Source organism: Larus michahellis, chromosome 8, assembly GCF_964199755.1.
Source record: "Larus michahellis chromosome 8, bLarMic1.1, whole genome shotgun sequence".
In the NCBI taxonomy this organism is placed as follows: domain Eukaryota; kingdom Metazoa; phylum Chordata; class Aves; order Charadriiformes; family Laridae; genus Larus; species Larus michahellis.
Window position 1 is genome coordinate 4,063,554 of NC_133903.1, and position 17,267 is coordinate 4,080,820.

The window sequence follows — 17,267 nt, forward strand, 5'->3', positions numbered from 1 at the left end:
CACCAATAGTGCTGGGATTCTCTCATATCTTAAATCAACAAGACTTAATTTTCCGTGTATATTAGACTTGGGATGCCACAGCAGTGTTGTCCACGTGGTATTCTAGATCTTCCAAAATTCCCTTATGAATTAGCCTTTTCTTCCCACCCAGGCTTGTCTCTATGTCCAGGCAGCAGAAGCAGGTAGTTTACAATCAGTAAATTGTAGACACGCTTCTGAAAGGTTTTCTATACCTGTGCTTGTCAGACAAGAATAAGATCCGACCCCTCTATGGGCAGTTCTTGCCTCAGCCTCTTGACCCCTCTATATCAATTGTGGCATTTGGCAGGACTTCCAGCTCCTGGAACAGCTGTGAGAGTTGAGTTCAGCAGGCTGTAGTGTAAGGGAAAAGGTGGGTCTGGGCTTGATGAAGACTGGAAATCGTATCTGTTGGCACACCTACACCCTGAAAGTCCTCTGGGAGTTGCCTCTGGCCTTTAGATTGCATCTTTCTGCTGCTCCTGCTCTTTTTCTGTCTTGTCGGCTTCCATTTCTCCCTGCTTCTTTCAAAAAAAGCTGATGCGAATCTTCATTTTATACCATCACATCCCGCTTGCTAAGTGACAGTTGTCACTGGCTTCAGGTTCCTTGTCAGGTAATTCATTGCCTGATACCTGCTCACCTAAGCATCTCTTAATGTAATAAGTTTCTTTGAGGCTGGCATAACAGCCTGTATGGGGTTTAAAGGAAGGAGCACCATTTGTAGGATGGGATTTTGGGAGGGGCACCAGGAAAGCAGGCTGTATAAATACGCCACGTATAAGTGCAGCAACCACGTGCAACAGCAGCAAGTGAGCAGTGGTCGTGGAATCACTAGTGTCTTTGAGGGCACGTTAAGTGCTTTGCAGCTGGACTGCAGGCCCAAGTTGAAGATAAATCTGCGAATTTGTCACTGGTGTGTGAGTATGTTGCTGACCTAGGAGAAAGTTTGCGAGCCGGTAGCTGAAGGTTGCCAAGTTTAGAAATTGGCCCGTTAAGGTCAGAGTGCCTTATAAAGGGGAGGGAGGGGGGAAGATGGGCAGTCAGGAACTCCCTAAAAGTAGGAAAATACACTTGAACCTCACTGACCGTAGAGACGTCGGCAGAAGAAGCCCAAAGTTAGAAGTGAATGTCTGGATGTGGGGGGATGTGTCTGGATGCTGCCTTGACCCTGGGCCGCTTTGGCCACCTTTCCCCTTTGCCTCGCCTCACGATCAAATTAAATTGCCATAGAATGAAAGATTCAAATTTTATTTTGAGAGATGGGTGGATGGACGGACGCTGGCCTGTGTCCCCCCAGACCGATACAGAGATAAGTTAGGACATTAGGCTAAAAGTTTGGAATTTAAAAAGATAACATTCCGAAAAGTGGAGCGCGAGGAAAATGTCAGCCGAGGCTTGGAGTGTGGGGTGAGAAGGAAGAGTGTGCTCGGCGTTAAAACGCGGACTTAGATGAATTGCAGAGGACTCAGCAACTTAGTTGATCAAACGTGTCAAACACTGTGCCATCAGTGAATTTCAATTAAACGTTCAGCTTTTCAATTTGTTGTTTAGATTAACGCATGAGATCATATGCAATAAATCACAACTTATTATGCATGTTTATTAATAGCTTTATATTTAGGCAGTGAGGATCAATAATGTTAACACATGTGTATTATTAGAATATAATAAATCAGGTAGCTTGTTTTATTGGTTTTGCTGGGTGAATGAGTATTCCAGGCTATTTTGCAACCTCACCTCCCCCTCTGCACAGGATTTTGAAGACTAATATTGATTGACTTTATTTGGAATGAATACAGAATTGTAATATCCATTGGTGCTCAAATGAGACCCTAGCTCTGTACGCTCAAGCAAGTATTTTATTATAGTTAGTGGGAAGGAGTGCTGGGAAAAGGGGGGGTTTGCATCCTAACCCGGCGCTTACTGATGGGCACCCACTGGCGTGCCGTGTCGGCCCTGCAACGATAGCGACGCTTGCTAGACGACAGGCGGTAGCAGGAGAAATATGATTTTGGAGGATAAAATTATGTGATTTTGGTTTTATTCATGAAAATATTAACGCGCTATCAATAATACAAACTGCACGTCTGGTGTTCAGACGGGTTTGGGGGAGAGATTTGAGAGAAGGTCAGCTCTGATGACCTTGGATCTTACTGTAGCTTACTACATTGTTTTCAAACACGCTTGATTTCCTTAAAATGAAAACACAAGTAACTTGTTCTCACAAGCTACTTACGTTGTCTTTTCTGTATTTTCTAAAACTTAGCAGAGTTTGTCTATGCTACAATAGAACTCTAGTTATAATCAAATAAAATGCTTCTAAAAACAGTACTCGGATGATAATTGCATTGAACAGACTATGACAGTTTTTAGTTACCGTGGTAATTACTGCAACCTTTAATGCCTGTGGGACTTTGACATGATGCTCTTCAATTTTATGCTGCATAGAAGAAAGAGTTACATGACGGCATACTCTACAATTTCTGGAATCTTGTCTTTGTTTAATTAAACATCTAATATCTTTTCTTTAGTCCTAATGATAAAGTGTGGATTTTTATGATTATTACTATAACTTCAATTAAAGCATTAAATCTGTTTGCTTTCCAGAAATAAAACAGTGGACAAGAATTTTTTTTAATTATGCCGCACTTATCCTCTGGTGTCGGCGCTCTGACGTGCTGTGGCACTTTATCCGACATGCTTCATGCCTTCGCGAGGTGGAATTTAGTTTAGATACTGAAACAAACTATCCTATAAAATGCTACGTTGTAAATATAAACCTTTATAAACCTCTTGGGAGGGCCCTTCTGAACGAAGAATTAAAATGTTCCATGATTCAGACCTATAAAATGAAAAGTAGCCCCGGCTCTGAGTATTAATTTGCAGTGCAAACCCCTAAATCTTGCATCATATTGACTTGACTCTGGAATTCATGCTCAGCATAGCAAAAAAATTTTGGCTTTTCAATGATGCTTTTACTACAAAAAAAAAAGCACCTCCATATAGAGGCAAACTTGGACAAACTAGTCTGTAACTCACTGTATTAAATACAACACGTGTGGAGACTTTATATGATGAATATCTTCACATCAAGACCTATTTTCCATTTTGCCCTGGCTTTGTTCGTTTATTTTTCTTTCTTTTCCCCGTTCTAAAGAACCGCCATATTTTACGGCTGAGCCCGAGAGCGTGATTTTGGCTGAAGTGGAGAAAGACGTGGACATCCTGTGCCAGGCGATGGGTGAGTGGCAGACGCGTTCCCACTTGGATGAATGATATCTGCACATTCTCTGCTGGAGAAAGCATCTTACAGCAACTTCGAATGTTTTGAGGCCTCTATATTATTGCTAATTATTACAGATCCCAGGTACAAGGGAGAGAAGGTGGCCTTTGCCCTTGGGAAATTGGGTGGTCCTTGTACCCAGGGTTTAGGTTTAGACATGAGTAATGCCGGCAGGTTCGGGTTTGGCTGTGGGGCAGGGCAACTCCTGCTCCTCTCCCCCGTGTAGCCTGCCTTTGCTTCGTCGTTGTCGCTGTGTAACAGACGTTAGTGTCGCGAGCCAGAAAATTAGCTGAAGTGCAAGTATGGTTATGGAACCCATCATTTGCAATGCAAACAGTCAATATTTTCAACAATTCGAATGTTCTTTTTTCTAAAAATTACGGAACTTTTATACTGAATAGAAACGTCAGTAACTCTGATATTTAAGCGTAGTTAAGAATTCTGCAGGAGGACTATAATTGGCAGGTATTTTAATAATATAAAAGGCTTCAAATGTCTAGAATTCCACCTAAACCAAAATGGTTTTTAAGATTTAGTTCCAGAGAAAGAGAAGCAGCACCTGTTTAAGCACTCTAGTAAGACAGGACTTGCCACAAGAGCGGGTTTGTCCGTGTCACTGAATCGCTACAAGACTTTGGCAAGCGACTGAACTTTTTTGCCGTCTCGTTTTCCCTGATGCTGAGTTTAACAGGCAATACACGTAAAAGTACACAACCTTGGTTAAAAAGCACCCAAACCCAACTAACAGCTTGTTTGGGTCGGTTCCTTCTCCAGATCAGAGCCGATAAATATGTTCTTTATCGCGTGATTATATTATTTCCACTATAGTTTAAGCATTCTTTTCTGCTCTGTGTAGGAAAGAGTCAATACTGCCTTTCTAGAAGGAAGCTTTGCAAATATGGTAGTGCGCATGTGTTTCAGAACTAGGCAACTACTTGATGAACCTCTGGACTAGCTCACTGTCACTGAAAAAGCCTATCTGCTGTCTCCAATGTTTTCAATGCATTACAAAAAAAAAAAAAAAAACAAAACAAAAAAAAAACCCACCAACCCCAAACCTAGAGGAATCAGGGAGAAGATGTTGGCTTGTATCTCTTGCTTCTACCCTAACCTCTCCTTTGAGCAGTTCAGCTCCCAAGGGGGCTAATAGGGCACTCTTAGCCATTTTGAGTAGATGAGGTCTAATTGGAGCTATGGGAACCCTTACTAGACAAAATTATTTATGTCTACTGAACTCTTCCAGTACTGGTCTGACTTGCTGATGCATGTGGCGCAGGAGCACGGTCACCTTTCTTCACGTGGATTGTTTTTGAGTATCTGTAACGCAGACTCATACGGGGCAGGTACTAGTATTAAACACAGAGTTTTGATCCAGTATTACACAAGTCTGGCAAATGTTTCTGTCTCCCTGCTCCGAGTGAGGACCTGGAATAAAGCGCATGGGGAACTGCGAAGCTGCCCGGTACCTTTGCTACAAGTAGGAAGACAGATTGTATTTCCCCCAGCCCCATAAAGTTCTCTGCACAAAGCCATTTTGCCAAGTCTTGGTGCGCTTTGAATGTGTGAGAGACAGATTAATTTCACAGTATAAGCAGAGATTAACTGTAAATAAAATTGGAACTTGCACAGCCCGGCTTTATACTTCCCCGTAATGGAGTTTCAGTGTATCAGACTGCGCAGCAACCGCGCTCTGCTGTAGAGCTTTCCGTAGTTGCCGATGCTGCCTGCATTTTCAATGGCTTTCCTTTAAATGCTTTTTCTTGTTTGCTTATAGAAAGTTTAGAGCTGCAGGCAGCGGTGGTGGTGTCTGGGGAGTGCAGTTAATTGGACTTTAGTTCTACCTGTTTAGACAAGTAGGTGGAAAGATGCTTTTGGGATTCCCCAGTAGCCCACTGGGATCTAGAGAAGGCTGTAAAAAAAAAAAAAAACCAACCAAAAAAAAAAAAAAACCTAAAACCAAAAAAGACACAGTGTGTTTTTAGAGTCTTTTATCCAGGTTCTTAAGTAAGTTAAATTTGGCAGAGAGTCAAGCATCTGTTGCACAGACGGGGGAACTGAGCCTCGGATTGCATAAATTATTTGCCCAAGGTCACAGAGAAAGTGGCAAAGCCAGAACCAGAGTCTCAGTTTCCTGAGTTTCCTCAGTTTTCCTTCTCCTCCATAAGACTAGATTAATTTGTCTGTGAAAAATGAATAGCGCCGCATACATGCTGAGAAATAAGCTTTTTTTTAATTTATTATTACTAGTCTTTTAGGCCGCTCTGTAATCTCTCAAACAGTAAGGTGGGGCTGATACTGCTGGGAAAGGTATAATCCAAAAGGTCTTTAAAAGTGGTTTCCTCCGTTCATAATTTTTTCATCAGAAGCGTTTAGAGAGGCAAAGGAGCAAAATTCCTTTTGGGGGTGTGGGGAGAGGAAAGGCTGTGGGGTAGGAGAGGGGGAGACGAAAGGAAGCTGGTTTTAACCATTTTTATAGGCAAAGAGGCAGCAAAATGATAAAAGAAAATGTGTACAACTTGGAAGACAAATCTCTCTGGGAAGATCACTAAAGCCCAAATGAATGCTGCTGACAGGCATCAGAGTGCTTAGATAAGATCCTATTATTCAGACTCATAACTTTGAGTAGAGGAAGATATCCGTAACCGAAATGCAGAAAAATAGAGATGGTAATACTCAGTTTGTCAGCTGAGTTGGTGAGAGGAAGGTGTATCTCTCCGTGATTATAGGATTAGAAGGTTTGCTAATACTGTTAGTAGAATGGGATTTATGGAATGACACCAGTGGTAAAGGTTTGAGTGTGCTGAATGCAGGATTTCATTATTTCCTAGGTGCCTATCAAGTCTAATGTGTGGGAAAATGGAGTTGCTATTATTTAAACTTGAAATCATTTCCAGGCTTCTCAGCATCAGGAGAACTATTCCATTTTGCATCATCTGTTTCTTCATTACTCAGTGATAATTTGTATTTGCCCAGGAGGATTTTCAAGAGATGAATAACACTCTCACCGAGAATTCTGAACATTGAAATTTACGCTAATTCTGTATATGGGCTGTTGTATGAAATTTAAATTACGCCTATTGCAAGCTGCTACACTACGTCTGTTCTCTATCAGACAATGCACTCTACATAGTGGATTTCTCCCTGAGATGATTACCTTCTAGATTACGAGTACATTGTATTTTATCAGCAGAACAAAAGCATCACAGGTGATTGTAGTAAATGATACATGTTTATAAAAGTAACAGCGGCAATTGAATGTTGTTTTTCAAGTGTTCCATGCATTGTTTATATATTCTTGCTGGGAGTTAATATAGCTTTTGTCTGTATAAAGAGAATAAGTACACTGAGGCAAGATATGAATGGAAGTATAATACAATAGTATTTAACTTTGGGACTTTTAAAATCATAATAATGATAATATAGATCTTCCTGTAGCGCTTTAACTCTGAGAACCTTAAGTAATTCCTGACGTTGCGGTGAAATTCATTATCTGCAGATGCTCAATTCATTAGTGACCTCCCTTAGTGCTTCTGTGATTCCCCGCTTTCCTCCAGTTGGGCAAATTCCACTCACCCAGGATTTTAAGTCCATAGTTCCTCACCTTATTACAAGGGAATGTGAAAATTTTAAGCGATATGTGTTCAAATTAGCTACCGATTATGAAAACGCTGTCTTTGGGGCTGAGGTAACTTCAATCAGCTTGACACCCTCGTGATCCTGTGATTATCTAATCGCATCATAAAATACCTGCTTCACTTCAGACCCCTGCACAGGGCCCTCAGCGTTTGGTCAGTTGGGGACTGCTGGGGTGTAAGGATAAAACATTGTCCGATGCGAGGGGTGGGACGGGAACGGCTGCGTACGGCTGTTCTAGGCCCCTGACATCGCCCAGAGGAAAGAGAATCCTACGCTGTTTGTATGTACTGAATTTACAGCCCCTTCATCCCAGCTGGCTGGGATACGACTGCAGCAGCAATACGTGTGAAATAACCGTGTCAGGGTTTGTAGAACACGCGCATGAAAGAAAACAGGAATAAACGGGACTGCAAGTTATATCTAGGGGAGGATTTTTGTTTCTCCTAATGTCTGCATTTTTCAAATAACAGGTGAAGCTTGAGAATGAATAAAAATAATAATAATTTAAAGCTATCCCATTGTTGGCAACGTGTTGTTTGTACATCAGCTCAAACTAAGCTGCCAAATTAGGACTCGAATACAGCCATGTAAGCACTTCATTTTTTTTAATGTGTAATTTGCCATTTCCTTTTTATTTTGACATCTTAGCTGCAGTAGCAGAGAAGAATCTCATTTGGGATGGAACGGTCTTATAGACGTGCTGCATTGCCACACTGCTGCTGGTTAAGTAGCATGATTCCGGCTTTCAACATGAAATTGCTGTAAATCTTATTTTGTAGTAGCATGAAATATGATTGGGTGAAGAAAGTAATTTCATAACATGTTTTCTCAGCATTCCCCCTTTCACTGTTTGCTGGTTTTATTCCCACATGCTCTGCAGTGTATTATTACCATTGATAATGTAAGATGCAGCCTCCATTTATCAAAAGCAGCTTGTAAAAATATAAATAATTGGCGTAGAAGGATGGGAAACCAGGGATATGACCATAACAGTGCTGGGTATTTTCAATACTTCAGACGTGTTTTGCAAAGACTAATAGTGAAATTATTTTTTTTTCTTTATAGGTGTTCCCATTCCCACCCTGGTCTGGTACAAGGACTCCGTTCCCCTCAGCAAGCTGGAAAACCCTCGCTACAAAGTACTGCTGAGCGGTGGGCTGCAGATCCGTGGGCTGCGTCCCGAGGACGCTGGAATCTTCCAGTGTTTTGCAAGTAATAAAGCCGGGGAGATACAGACGTACACCTACCTGGATGTGACGAGTGAGTAAGGAGCCGGGGTACGGGATCGATGGGTCGTCCCGTCATTTCTGTAGGTGACCCTCCATCCATCGGATTTCTCCACCGCCCTGTGCTTGTTCAGTTCGACTCACAGAACCCCGATTTTCATGGAGTGTAGCTGCCCCGGCTGTAGGGTACCCCAGAAATGCCCTCTGTGGCCCGAACACAACCTGCTGAAGCCGGTAGGAAAGCTTTCCATGACGTTAGGGACTGGAGATGAACTCTCCTATTTCACGCTACAAAGGGGAGAGCTTAGTGAAAAGAAAAAAAAAAAAAAAGAAAGGCTAATTGTGAAATAATTTTGTCTTTCCTTTACACTTAAATAACTTAGTTCTACTCTAATCTAATTCTGTTCTGAATTTGAGCTACTGCTTCATGATTGTGCATTTTATGTGCCTTTTGTCTACAACTATATTTAGCAGGGGAAAGAATGAAAGTTCGAGTTAAATGTATTTTTTGGGGCCAAAAAGTCTGATTAAATGGTTTTGTTAATGAAGTACACTCTTCTCTATGGAAGAATTACAAATCCTAGTAGTCTCTTTTAAAAGCAATTATTAACGGGCATTTCTGTAATAGTATAACTCGTCTTCAGGAAGCAGATTTTTAGCTCGAGAGCAGTTTACACATGCTGACCAGAATTCCTACTGGCCTCAGAAAATAGATCAGCCCCAGTTCAAGATATATCTAGAAAAATGCAGAAAAAAACATAGTAAAATGCAACTCGGGGAAAATAAGAGAGAAAGAAACTTGGGAAATGTCTTGGATGAGACTCAGGTTCTAAATTCTTTTGGCTGACATTTAAGTTTCAAAGTTAATGCCTTTCTCAAGTTGCTTTTCATCGAAAAGAACTCTGTTATGAAGATGAAAGAAAATAATTTTGTTTATCTAGATTTCTCGACTTCCCCCCAAACACTCATTTTGAGCTTTATCTTCCTTTTTTTGTAAGCTGTCTTACCTGTACATGTACAAGCACTGATAGATTTTTATTTTCCATGTAGGTAATAAACTGGATTAGACAATTCCTAGGAGACGAATAATGAAAGGTTACAGTCACTGCTGAAAGGTTTTCATGTATTATTGTCGTGTCCTTCTCCATGATCAGCTCTATAAAAGTGGATGTAAAGTAGTCCATGATGGTAGGTGAAGGAGAGCTGATAGCTGATGCATTGAGTTTTTTAAATTTTTTGATTCTAGACATTAAACCAGCATTTATCCAGCCTCCAGAGGACACCACCGTCACGGAGGGGATGACCGCGGTGCTAACCTGTGCAGTGTCAGGGGCTCCAAAACCCGCCATCTCATGGAAGAAAGGTACCCGGTTACTAAGTTGCTGTGGAAAAGCATTTCCACCTTTTCTTGTCTGTTCCTATTACTGAGATTCTGCCGATCCATTTGGTGCGTATTTCTTCATTTCTCGGGTTCCGCGAGCAGGGGGTTTGTTGTGGGGCTGTTGTGAGCCGGTGGCCTGGACAGGCTGTGGTAGTCTTTTGGAAGAAGCAGAATTGCTGTGCTTAATCCGAGCAGCCTACGCGACACTGATCACGCTGCTTTTCTCTTCTGTGTTTCAGGAAACCGGATCTTAGCCAGTGGCTCGGTTCAGATTCCTCGATTCATTCTTCTCGAATCTGGAGGGCTCCAGATAACACCCGTTTTCCTTCAGGATGCCGGCAATTATACTTGCTGTGCAGTCAACTCTGAAGGAGCTCTGAACGCTTTTGTGATGCTGACAGTGTGGAGTAAGGATAATGCTTTGTTTAAATTCTAACTTTAATCAAGTATTAATCAGTTTTTGTTGTATGCTCAGGAAGTTTTCATAATTGTGCTTTGCTAGTTAATAGAGATACTTGTATGATTTAATAGGAATAATGCATCTATTTTAGGAAACCTCTCACAAATACCCTTTTTGTTTGGGTAATTATGCATGTAAACTTTCGTATTTTGTGAAAGGAAGTGTATTTAAATAGAGCTTAAATAGAGCTAAATTTTTCTCAGGTTTTGCCTCTGCAAATCTCGCATTGCGGATGAGACCTTTTAACTTTTGTAGATTTGGGTTTTTGCAGTTGGTTCCTGCCTCCGGGAGCCCGCGGGCAGCACAGACCAGCCCAGGCCGTTGCCAAGCTGTGGCCACACTTACAATGGATCTGATTTTCCTCGTACCTTTGTATTTCTTTGTGGCCCCGGGCACTGTTGGAAGCCAAGCTAAAGTACAGCAGACTTCAGCTGGTCTCTCACGCTACAGATCGGCACGGCACAGGGCAACCCATGAAATGATTTTGTCCTTCGCCGTTTGCCCTTGATCTCTATATTTTTATTTCTTCTGCTGGGGGAAAAGAGTTTGATCCAACAGTTTCACCTGTGTTACTCCTAAGTGAGTTAAATTTAAGCGTAACGTGGTTTTTTGCTATTAAAGGTAGGAAATAATGATCCCTGAGCTGGGACTGAAAATAATTAAAACCGGGGAAGATGATGATGTTGGGGCCCTCTCTTCTTTCCTCTACTTGAAGCACTGATTATGCTGCTGACGTGTGGTGCATATATGACATTTGTTAATCCCAAAACTGTGCGAGTTAAATCAGCAGCTTTTTTCCTTTTGAACTTGGGAACACCGAAAACAATACCGGTAGTAAACGTAAAGTACTTGTGTCACGTTGCCATCGTATTTCTATCTTACCGACAATATAGATTTGGTAAACATGGCAGGGTGTTGGAAACTGAATGATACCCAGGTGTATGGATCAAGTAAAGGAGATCCTTCCTATTAATTCTCAAAGGCGTGGTTCTTATACGGGTTAAAGATAGTTCCTGTTCATCGTACTGCATTCAAGGGGGGAAAGAAAAGTGAATATAACCTAATATTTGTGTATCAGCAGCACCATTATCAAGCTAGAAGGCATACATACGTACACCAGGAATAATGCTAAAAATTCCATGCTATTAGAGTTAGCTTTTGATTTTGCTGATGATTCCTCTTGTGCATGTATGAGATATCTCCGTAGATGCTGATTATCTCTGTAGGGATTTGGGACTGATTAACATTATCCACATATCTTCTATACTCATCCTTGTTGTCTACCTGCTTCAGCTGATGCTATCTGCTGCTGCTACTCTGTGTTAAGCATAATAGAGATCTTTCACACCAGATCTGGTTGCTGTAGTTACAGCAATTATTGTGTCCTGGGTCTCCAGGAGGTGCTTGAATAAAGACGTTTTGAAACATTTCAGTAAACAGCATATCTTTCTTATACAGAAAATTCAGACTACCAGAAGCTCCTCCTCCTGTAACCTCTTTCCTAGACTTGACGAGATTGTAGGGCACCATTTAAGTTCTTCACTTTCTGGATGTTTTTCTAGTGTATTCTTCCTGTGCACTGATTTTCTGTGTTTTTGTTTTCGTTTCCTCTGCTCCAAAGAGCGTGAATTGTTTCCTGACTCGATGTATGTTTGGATTCATTCATAATGCATTACAAACATACTTGCTGCCTTACGACTTCGGGGAGTTGCCATAGATGCTTCCCACAAGCCAAGTGAGAGTTAGAACAGCTTTAACACTCCTCCTACCCAGATCACTGCTGACTCGACTCGTGCCCTCTGCTGCTTTTGCTTCTCTGCACCCCGCAGTGTGTCACCTCGTCTTGACACAATGACATTAGAGGGAGGGGAACCTTCACAGCAAAGACTTGAAGAGGAGTGGCCTGCTTGCTTTGAATGACAAATGTTCAGTTGCCTGCTCTCTCTGAGTGAATACCCAAGTCAAAGTGCTGTAATTTCACCTGAACTATGGCTTGTGTTCCTTTCAGATCGCACCTTCATTGTCCACCCTCCTGAGGACAGCACTGTGATCAAAGGAACCACAGCCACTCTGCGATGTGAAGCAACTCATGACCCTAGAATTTCAATCAGGTTGGTGGTGTCAGTTCTCGTTTGTGTGGTTAATCCGAGCTTAATTTTATAAGCTTTATGAATAGCATTAGGTGAAAAGTTTCAGGACCCCAGATTTTAACACCAGACCCCTGATTACTGCCTTATAAGGTTGTACACTGTATCATTAATCATATAAATCCCATCTTCCATTTCAGCCTTATGTATTATTTACAATGAGCTATGTTCCACTTCATGACTTCAATATAGCCTTCCATGATTTTACTGTCAAGGTTAATACACTATCAATAAAACCAACTTGTCAGAAGCCGATAGTTAATGAGAGTAAAAGCCAAAGAGAAGGAATAGGATTTCAGAAGTGTTTATGTTGGGGTGCTTGAAAGCAACACAAGAGATGCCCATGTTCTTGGAAACAACCCAATAGCTAGGGGCTATATTCTGCTTTAACTGTGTAAAGGAAAACAGAATTTGTCTGAACTATTAAAATTTGTACTAGAGCATTTAGAGGAAGCTCACCATTTTAAAATAAATTTACCACGAAAATTCATGTAGCCTGAAAGCAACGCAAATGAAAGAAAACACAAGGAGTAGCTTGGAGGCTGCTAGAAGGGTGAACTGCAGGAAGAACTTTGGAAAGAGAAATACAGGCGTAGAAGTTTCATGTAGAGATACCTAACTGTAAGACCGTGGGCTATACAGTCTCTGACATGTTGGTACGTGTGCGTTTTAATGGAAGAGCTCTAGTAATCCTTGTCGCAGCACTTTAAGGTGTTGGTGATTATGGCAGCCTGAGCTTATTACAGGTTAGCAGAGACGGGCCAACACCTCAGCTGCTCACTTCAGAGTATGATGTTCTGGTTTAAAATGCTGATGAAACTGCACTTCAGAATGTGGACATGAGTACATCGCTTTTTCCGTGTAAATTATATAGTATTGTTTATAAAATATATAGTAACTTGTCTCATTCTGATCGCTGATCTGAAACCAAAGTTTGTAAAAGGCACTGTTCCTGAAAGTAACCGCAGGGGGCCGGGGTTTGTAATGTGTGATTACAGAAGCAGGTATCTTACAGCACAGTTCAAATAAATCTCTTGTGAAGTTCTCCTGAGTAATATTAACTGAATCATTGTCATACTCAGGTATGTTTGGAAGAAGGACAGCGTTGTGATAAATCCATCCAGCAGTTCCAGGATCACCGTAGAGAAAGACGGGACCCTCCTCATCAGCCAGACATGGTCAGGTGACATTGGCGACTACACCTGCGAGGTCATTTCCTTTGGAGGAAACGACTCCAGAATGGCTCGACTAGAAGTGATGTGAGTGTTCCATCTTAAACATATACAATGCTTGGTTTCAGATGCCCTTGGGCATTTTCCATGCATCTTATTCCAGGAGATCTGGGGAGTCTGTAAGTTTAATTTTTGGTGTGTTTTTTTGGTAGGGGAAATTAGGCTTGGTTCATTCTTAATTAAATCGCCTTGAAATGCCCTCCCTTTTGCACGCTGCCGCACTGCTTGGACTTCCAAGTAACTGGAGCCTTGGAAGTTACTTCCAAGTAACTGCATCTCTCTGAATCTCCACGTGTACGTGTCCGTCTAGTTGGATGGTTGAGCTCAAGGGATAACGATTAAGAGGTTATAGTCCACCTGAAGCCAGAAGCAAGTGGACTGCCGCAGGGGAGTCTAGGTAGACATGTCCTGCTCAGCATTGCTATCGGCGGTCTGGAGGAGGTGTTGGAGTGCACGCTCATCAGGTTCATAGGTGACGCAAAATGGGTAAGGGACAGTTGAGATACATTCAAGGGCAGGGCAACCATTCGGAGGGACTTAGGCTGAGAAATCGGCCAATGGGAACCTTATGAAATTCAACACGGAAAAATGCACCATTTGCATCTGGGGAGGAATAACCTTTTGCAGTAATAGAGTCTGGGCACTTCTGGCTGGTAGCAGCTCTGCTGGAAAGAACCTGGGGATCTTGGTAGACAGCAGCTGGACGTGAGCCAGCTGCATGCCCCGGCAACAAACAAGGCTAACAGCATCCTGGGCTGTATTAACAGCAGCATAGTGAATTGTTGGACTTGATTTTACCCCCTTATATTTGACACTTCAGTTGTCTGCATCTGGAATACCGTCTCCAGTTTTCAAGACCAGGCTGGGTAAACTGGGCTCATCTCATGGCTGACCCTGCTTTGAGCAGGAGTTTGGACCAGAGACCTCCTCAGATCCCTTCCAACCTCAATCCTTCTGTTATCCCATGCTGTAGGGCTGTTCCATAAAGCCCAGGTGCTGAGCTGTGATGCCAAGGTTATAGGAAAATGTTTTCCTTCTTTTAGTATGTTTTCTCTGTAAATATATATCAGAATAGCTGGTCCCTGGACAGGTATTGCTTACTCTTGCATTCTCTTTATACGTCATTTTTCAGGGGAAAACTTTTTTTACGTATGCCTTTCTTTATTCCTAAGGATCTTTAAACATTTTCTTGTTTTTATTTTTAAAGTGCAGTTCAGTTCTGAAAAAGGATTATAAAAATGTCATTACGGGGTTCCATATTTTCTATTTCTGTCATTCCACTGGGGTGAAGTGCTCTTCCGTTTTATTTTTATCACTAAAAGCAACAACTGTGGGTTCGGTACACGTGTAGAGCAGACCAAGTGAATAAGAAGGTAATGTTTTATGTAGACTTTTTTTAATTATTATTTGAGTAGTGCCGCATGCTTTAATTTAACTAAAATTGCATCTGTTTCTGCTGGTCGTGCCTGATGTCTCTGAGAAGATGGCAGCTTCTGCTGTTGGCAGTGTAATGGGTTCACCTCCGAGGTTTGCTATGCAGAGGGCTGTTTCATACAGCATTATTCTGACAGTGCCAAGGCTAGATCAGATGCCCATTTTCAGAGAGCGGTCATACATTCTTTCTCTAATTAAGCACTCCTCAGCTCTCCTCCCGGAGTGCATTTTACTGCTGGTTTGAATCCAAGAGCAGAAGACAATTCAAAATATATTGCTGCTATATAACCATACTTGCTTTTCTCCGAGGCGGTTTTTGAATGGAGGGCAGAAAATTATGGAGTAAAGACTAGGAAGAATGTTAAAACCTGGACTTTGAAGCAAAGCTATAAATATGTGCTAAACACTTCAGCAGTCTGACCGTTTCTTAATCCTTAATAGCAAAAAATGCCCTACACAGCCCAGTACAGCACAGGAGATGTATTTACTTGCAGCTCTCCATTGACCACTGAGGAAGAGTTTTATGCTCCATAAAACTGGTGCTGGGAGGTAGCTGGGAGAGGCACATCTCGTGTGCGTTGCTGGGGCTGCCTTTCTTGCACCCCGGCCTGTTCCAGTTGTGTTGGCTGGCTCTCCATGCACTGGGACAGGCTCTTGATCCTGTATCTCCGCTTTCCCCGATGTTCTGTTGCTGATGGTCTATAACCTGTTTTTCCTGGAGGAATTAAAGAAATATAGACCCACTGTTTTAGAGGACTAAAGTAACTGATAAGTCACTCAATCATACTGTGAATTGTGACATTTTATTTCAAAGTAGTGCTGCAGGTAGTGCAATAACGCCAAAAAACATTGCATTCCTTTGCAGCTTCCATCATTATCATTTGGCTCAGCAGCACAAATCTGTGAGAAATAGAGATACATGATACAACAGAAGTGAAATGAAGAAGAAAATGTGTGGAAAGGAAATGTCTGAAGTAAAGCTTAAATTAAATTCTAGCTCGTATAGCAATGACAGATCTATAACGTTCCCTATTCTCCCAGATAATTCTCTTGTGCAGAACATTAACAAACAGGGCATGTACATTCCCATCGATGAGCACTTACACTTCAGTGCCTTGAGTAGCACTAATGTCAGACAAATGTTCAAAGGAGGCCTCTCAACCAATTATAGACTGGAGCAGTCTACCAATGGATAATACCGTAGCCTCCCCAGCTTTATCTGACGACTCCAATTGTCTCACCACCTCTTTTCCCCCAGGAACCAGCATGTCCCTCCTCTACCTCTAGGCATGTCAAGAGAAATTTCCAAAGGCACAAATAAGTTTGTTACTGATTTCTATTCAAACTGATTCAATTCAAAACCATTAACCTTCAGGGTGACCTTCAGTTATTTAATTTCTGAGTGGTTTGATTTTCTAATCTGTGAAAAGAAGGAAAGAAAACTTTTTCTTCCTTTGTCTTCCCTTTTGGAAGACAGGCTTGGGGCAAAAGGTACTGTTTCTTGCTAAAAGAACCTATGCTGATAGCACAGCCTCATATACGTTGGTGGTGCAAGCAGGACGGATCATTTTTTCTCAGCGTGTCTATGAAGAAATAAAATATTTGAAAAGGAAAGCCAGAAAACTAATGAAGAACTTGCTAAAGTGCAGCCAAAGGTTACCTTGCTCATCAATTTTGCACTGATGGTACTTGGGCACAGAAACTAATTGCTAGTCAAGATACTCTATTCATTCATTTGTCTTCCCTCTAAATGTGTTTATTCTTCATGTACATCACTTGATTTGATTTGCACGAGGTAAAACATTTGCAAGTGATGTTTCTCTTCTTCAAGAAATAGATTTTAATTTTTTTACTTATTTTTTTTTCCTAGCAGAGCTGCTCGACAGCAAATACAGAAACATTTGCAGATCTTTTGATGAGGAGCTTGTGCTTCTCTTGCATTCCTCTAAGTCATAGGATTTGATCCTGAAAATAATTGTATGTTATGAAACGTTCCAGCTTCAGTTAACTTACTCTCATAGTCCTGTAAATACCATACAGAAGAAAATACATACAGAGGAAAAAACACTTGTTCCTAAAGCTGCATAAGCTGAGTTATCACAGTGTCTCACTTACCCGATGGGAAACTGTGCTGATTCTGGCTCAAAGTGTCCTGAGGGTTCTCTGTATATAAAATATGCAGAATTACTACTACCTATGCCTGACGATACCTGCTGCTCAATATCAGCCCGTCTGCAGTCCATACTAAAAGATCTCTTTGTTGTATGAATGTGACTGAAACATACAGTAATGCTGCATTGCTGGAAAATCAAAGCCCTGTACAACTCTCTGTTATGTCATAACATATAGTAAAATCTTTTAGGCTCTTTCTCCATGCAAAAATATGTGGAGGACAATGTAATACAAAAATAGACAATTTATTCCTGGCAGCAAGTTCATCTTCTTTC

At 41.5% G+C, this 17,267-nt stretch overlaps 1 protein-coding gene across 4 annotated transcripts in view; it reads left to right on the top strand.

The window, feature by feature from the left end:
- Positions 1 to 17,267, top strand: part of SDK1 (sidekick cell adhesion molecule 1) — a 405,671-nt gene that overhangs the window by 258,607 nt on the left and 129,797 nt on the right. For all 4 annotated transcript variants that reach the window (XM_074596464.1, XM_074596462.1, XM_074596465.1 and 1 more), the window contains exons 9-14: positions 3,179 to 3,262; positions 8,006 to 8,200; positions 9,413 to 9,529; positions 9,787 to 9,954; positions 12,016 to 12,118; positions 13,237 to 13,413. In XM_074596464.1, coding sequence (XP_074452565.1) covers positions 3,179 to 3,262; positions 8,006 to 8,200; positions 9,413 to 9,529; positions 9,787 to 9,954; positions 12,016 to 12,118; positions 13,237 to 13,413 — 844 coding nt within the window. The remainder of the gene's footprint in view (positions 1 to 3,178; positions 3,263 to 8,005; positions 8,201 to 9,412; positions 9,530 to 9,786; positions 9,955 to 12,015; positions 12,119 to 13,236; positions 13,414 to 17,267) is intronic.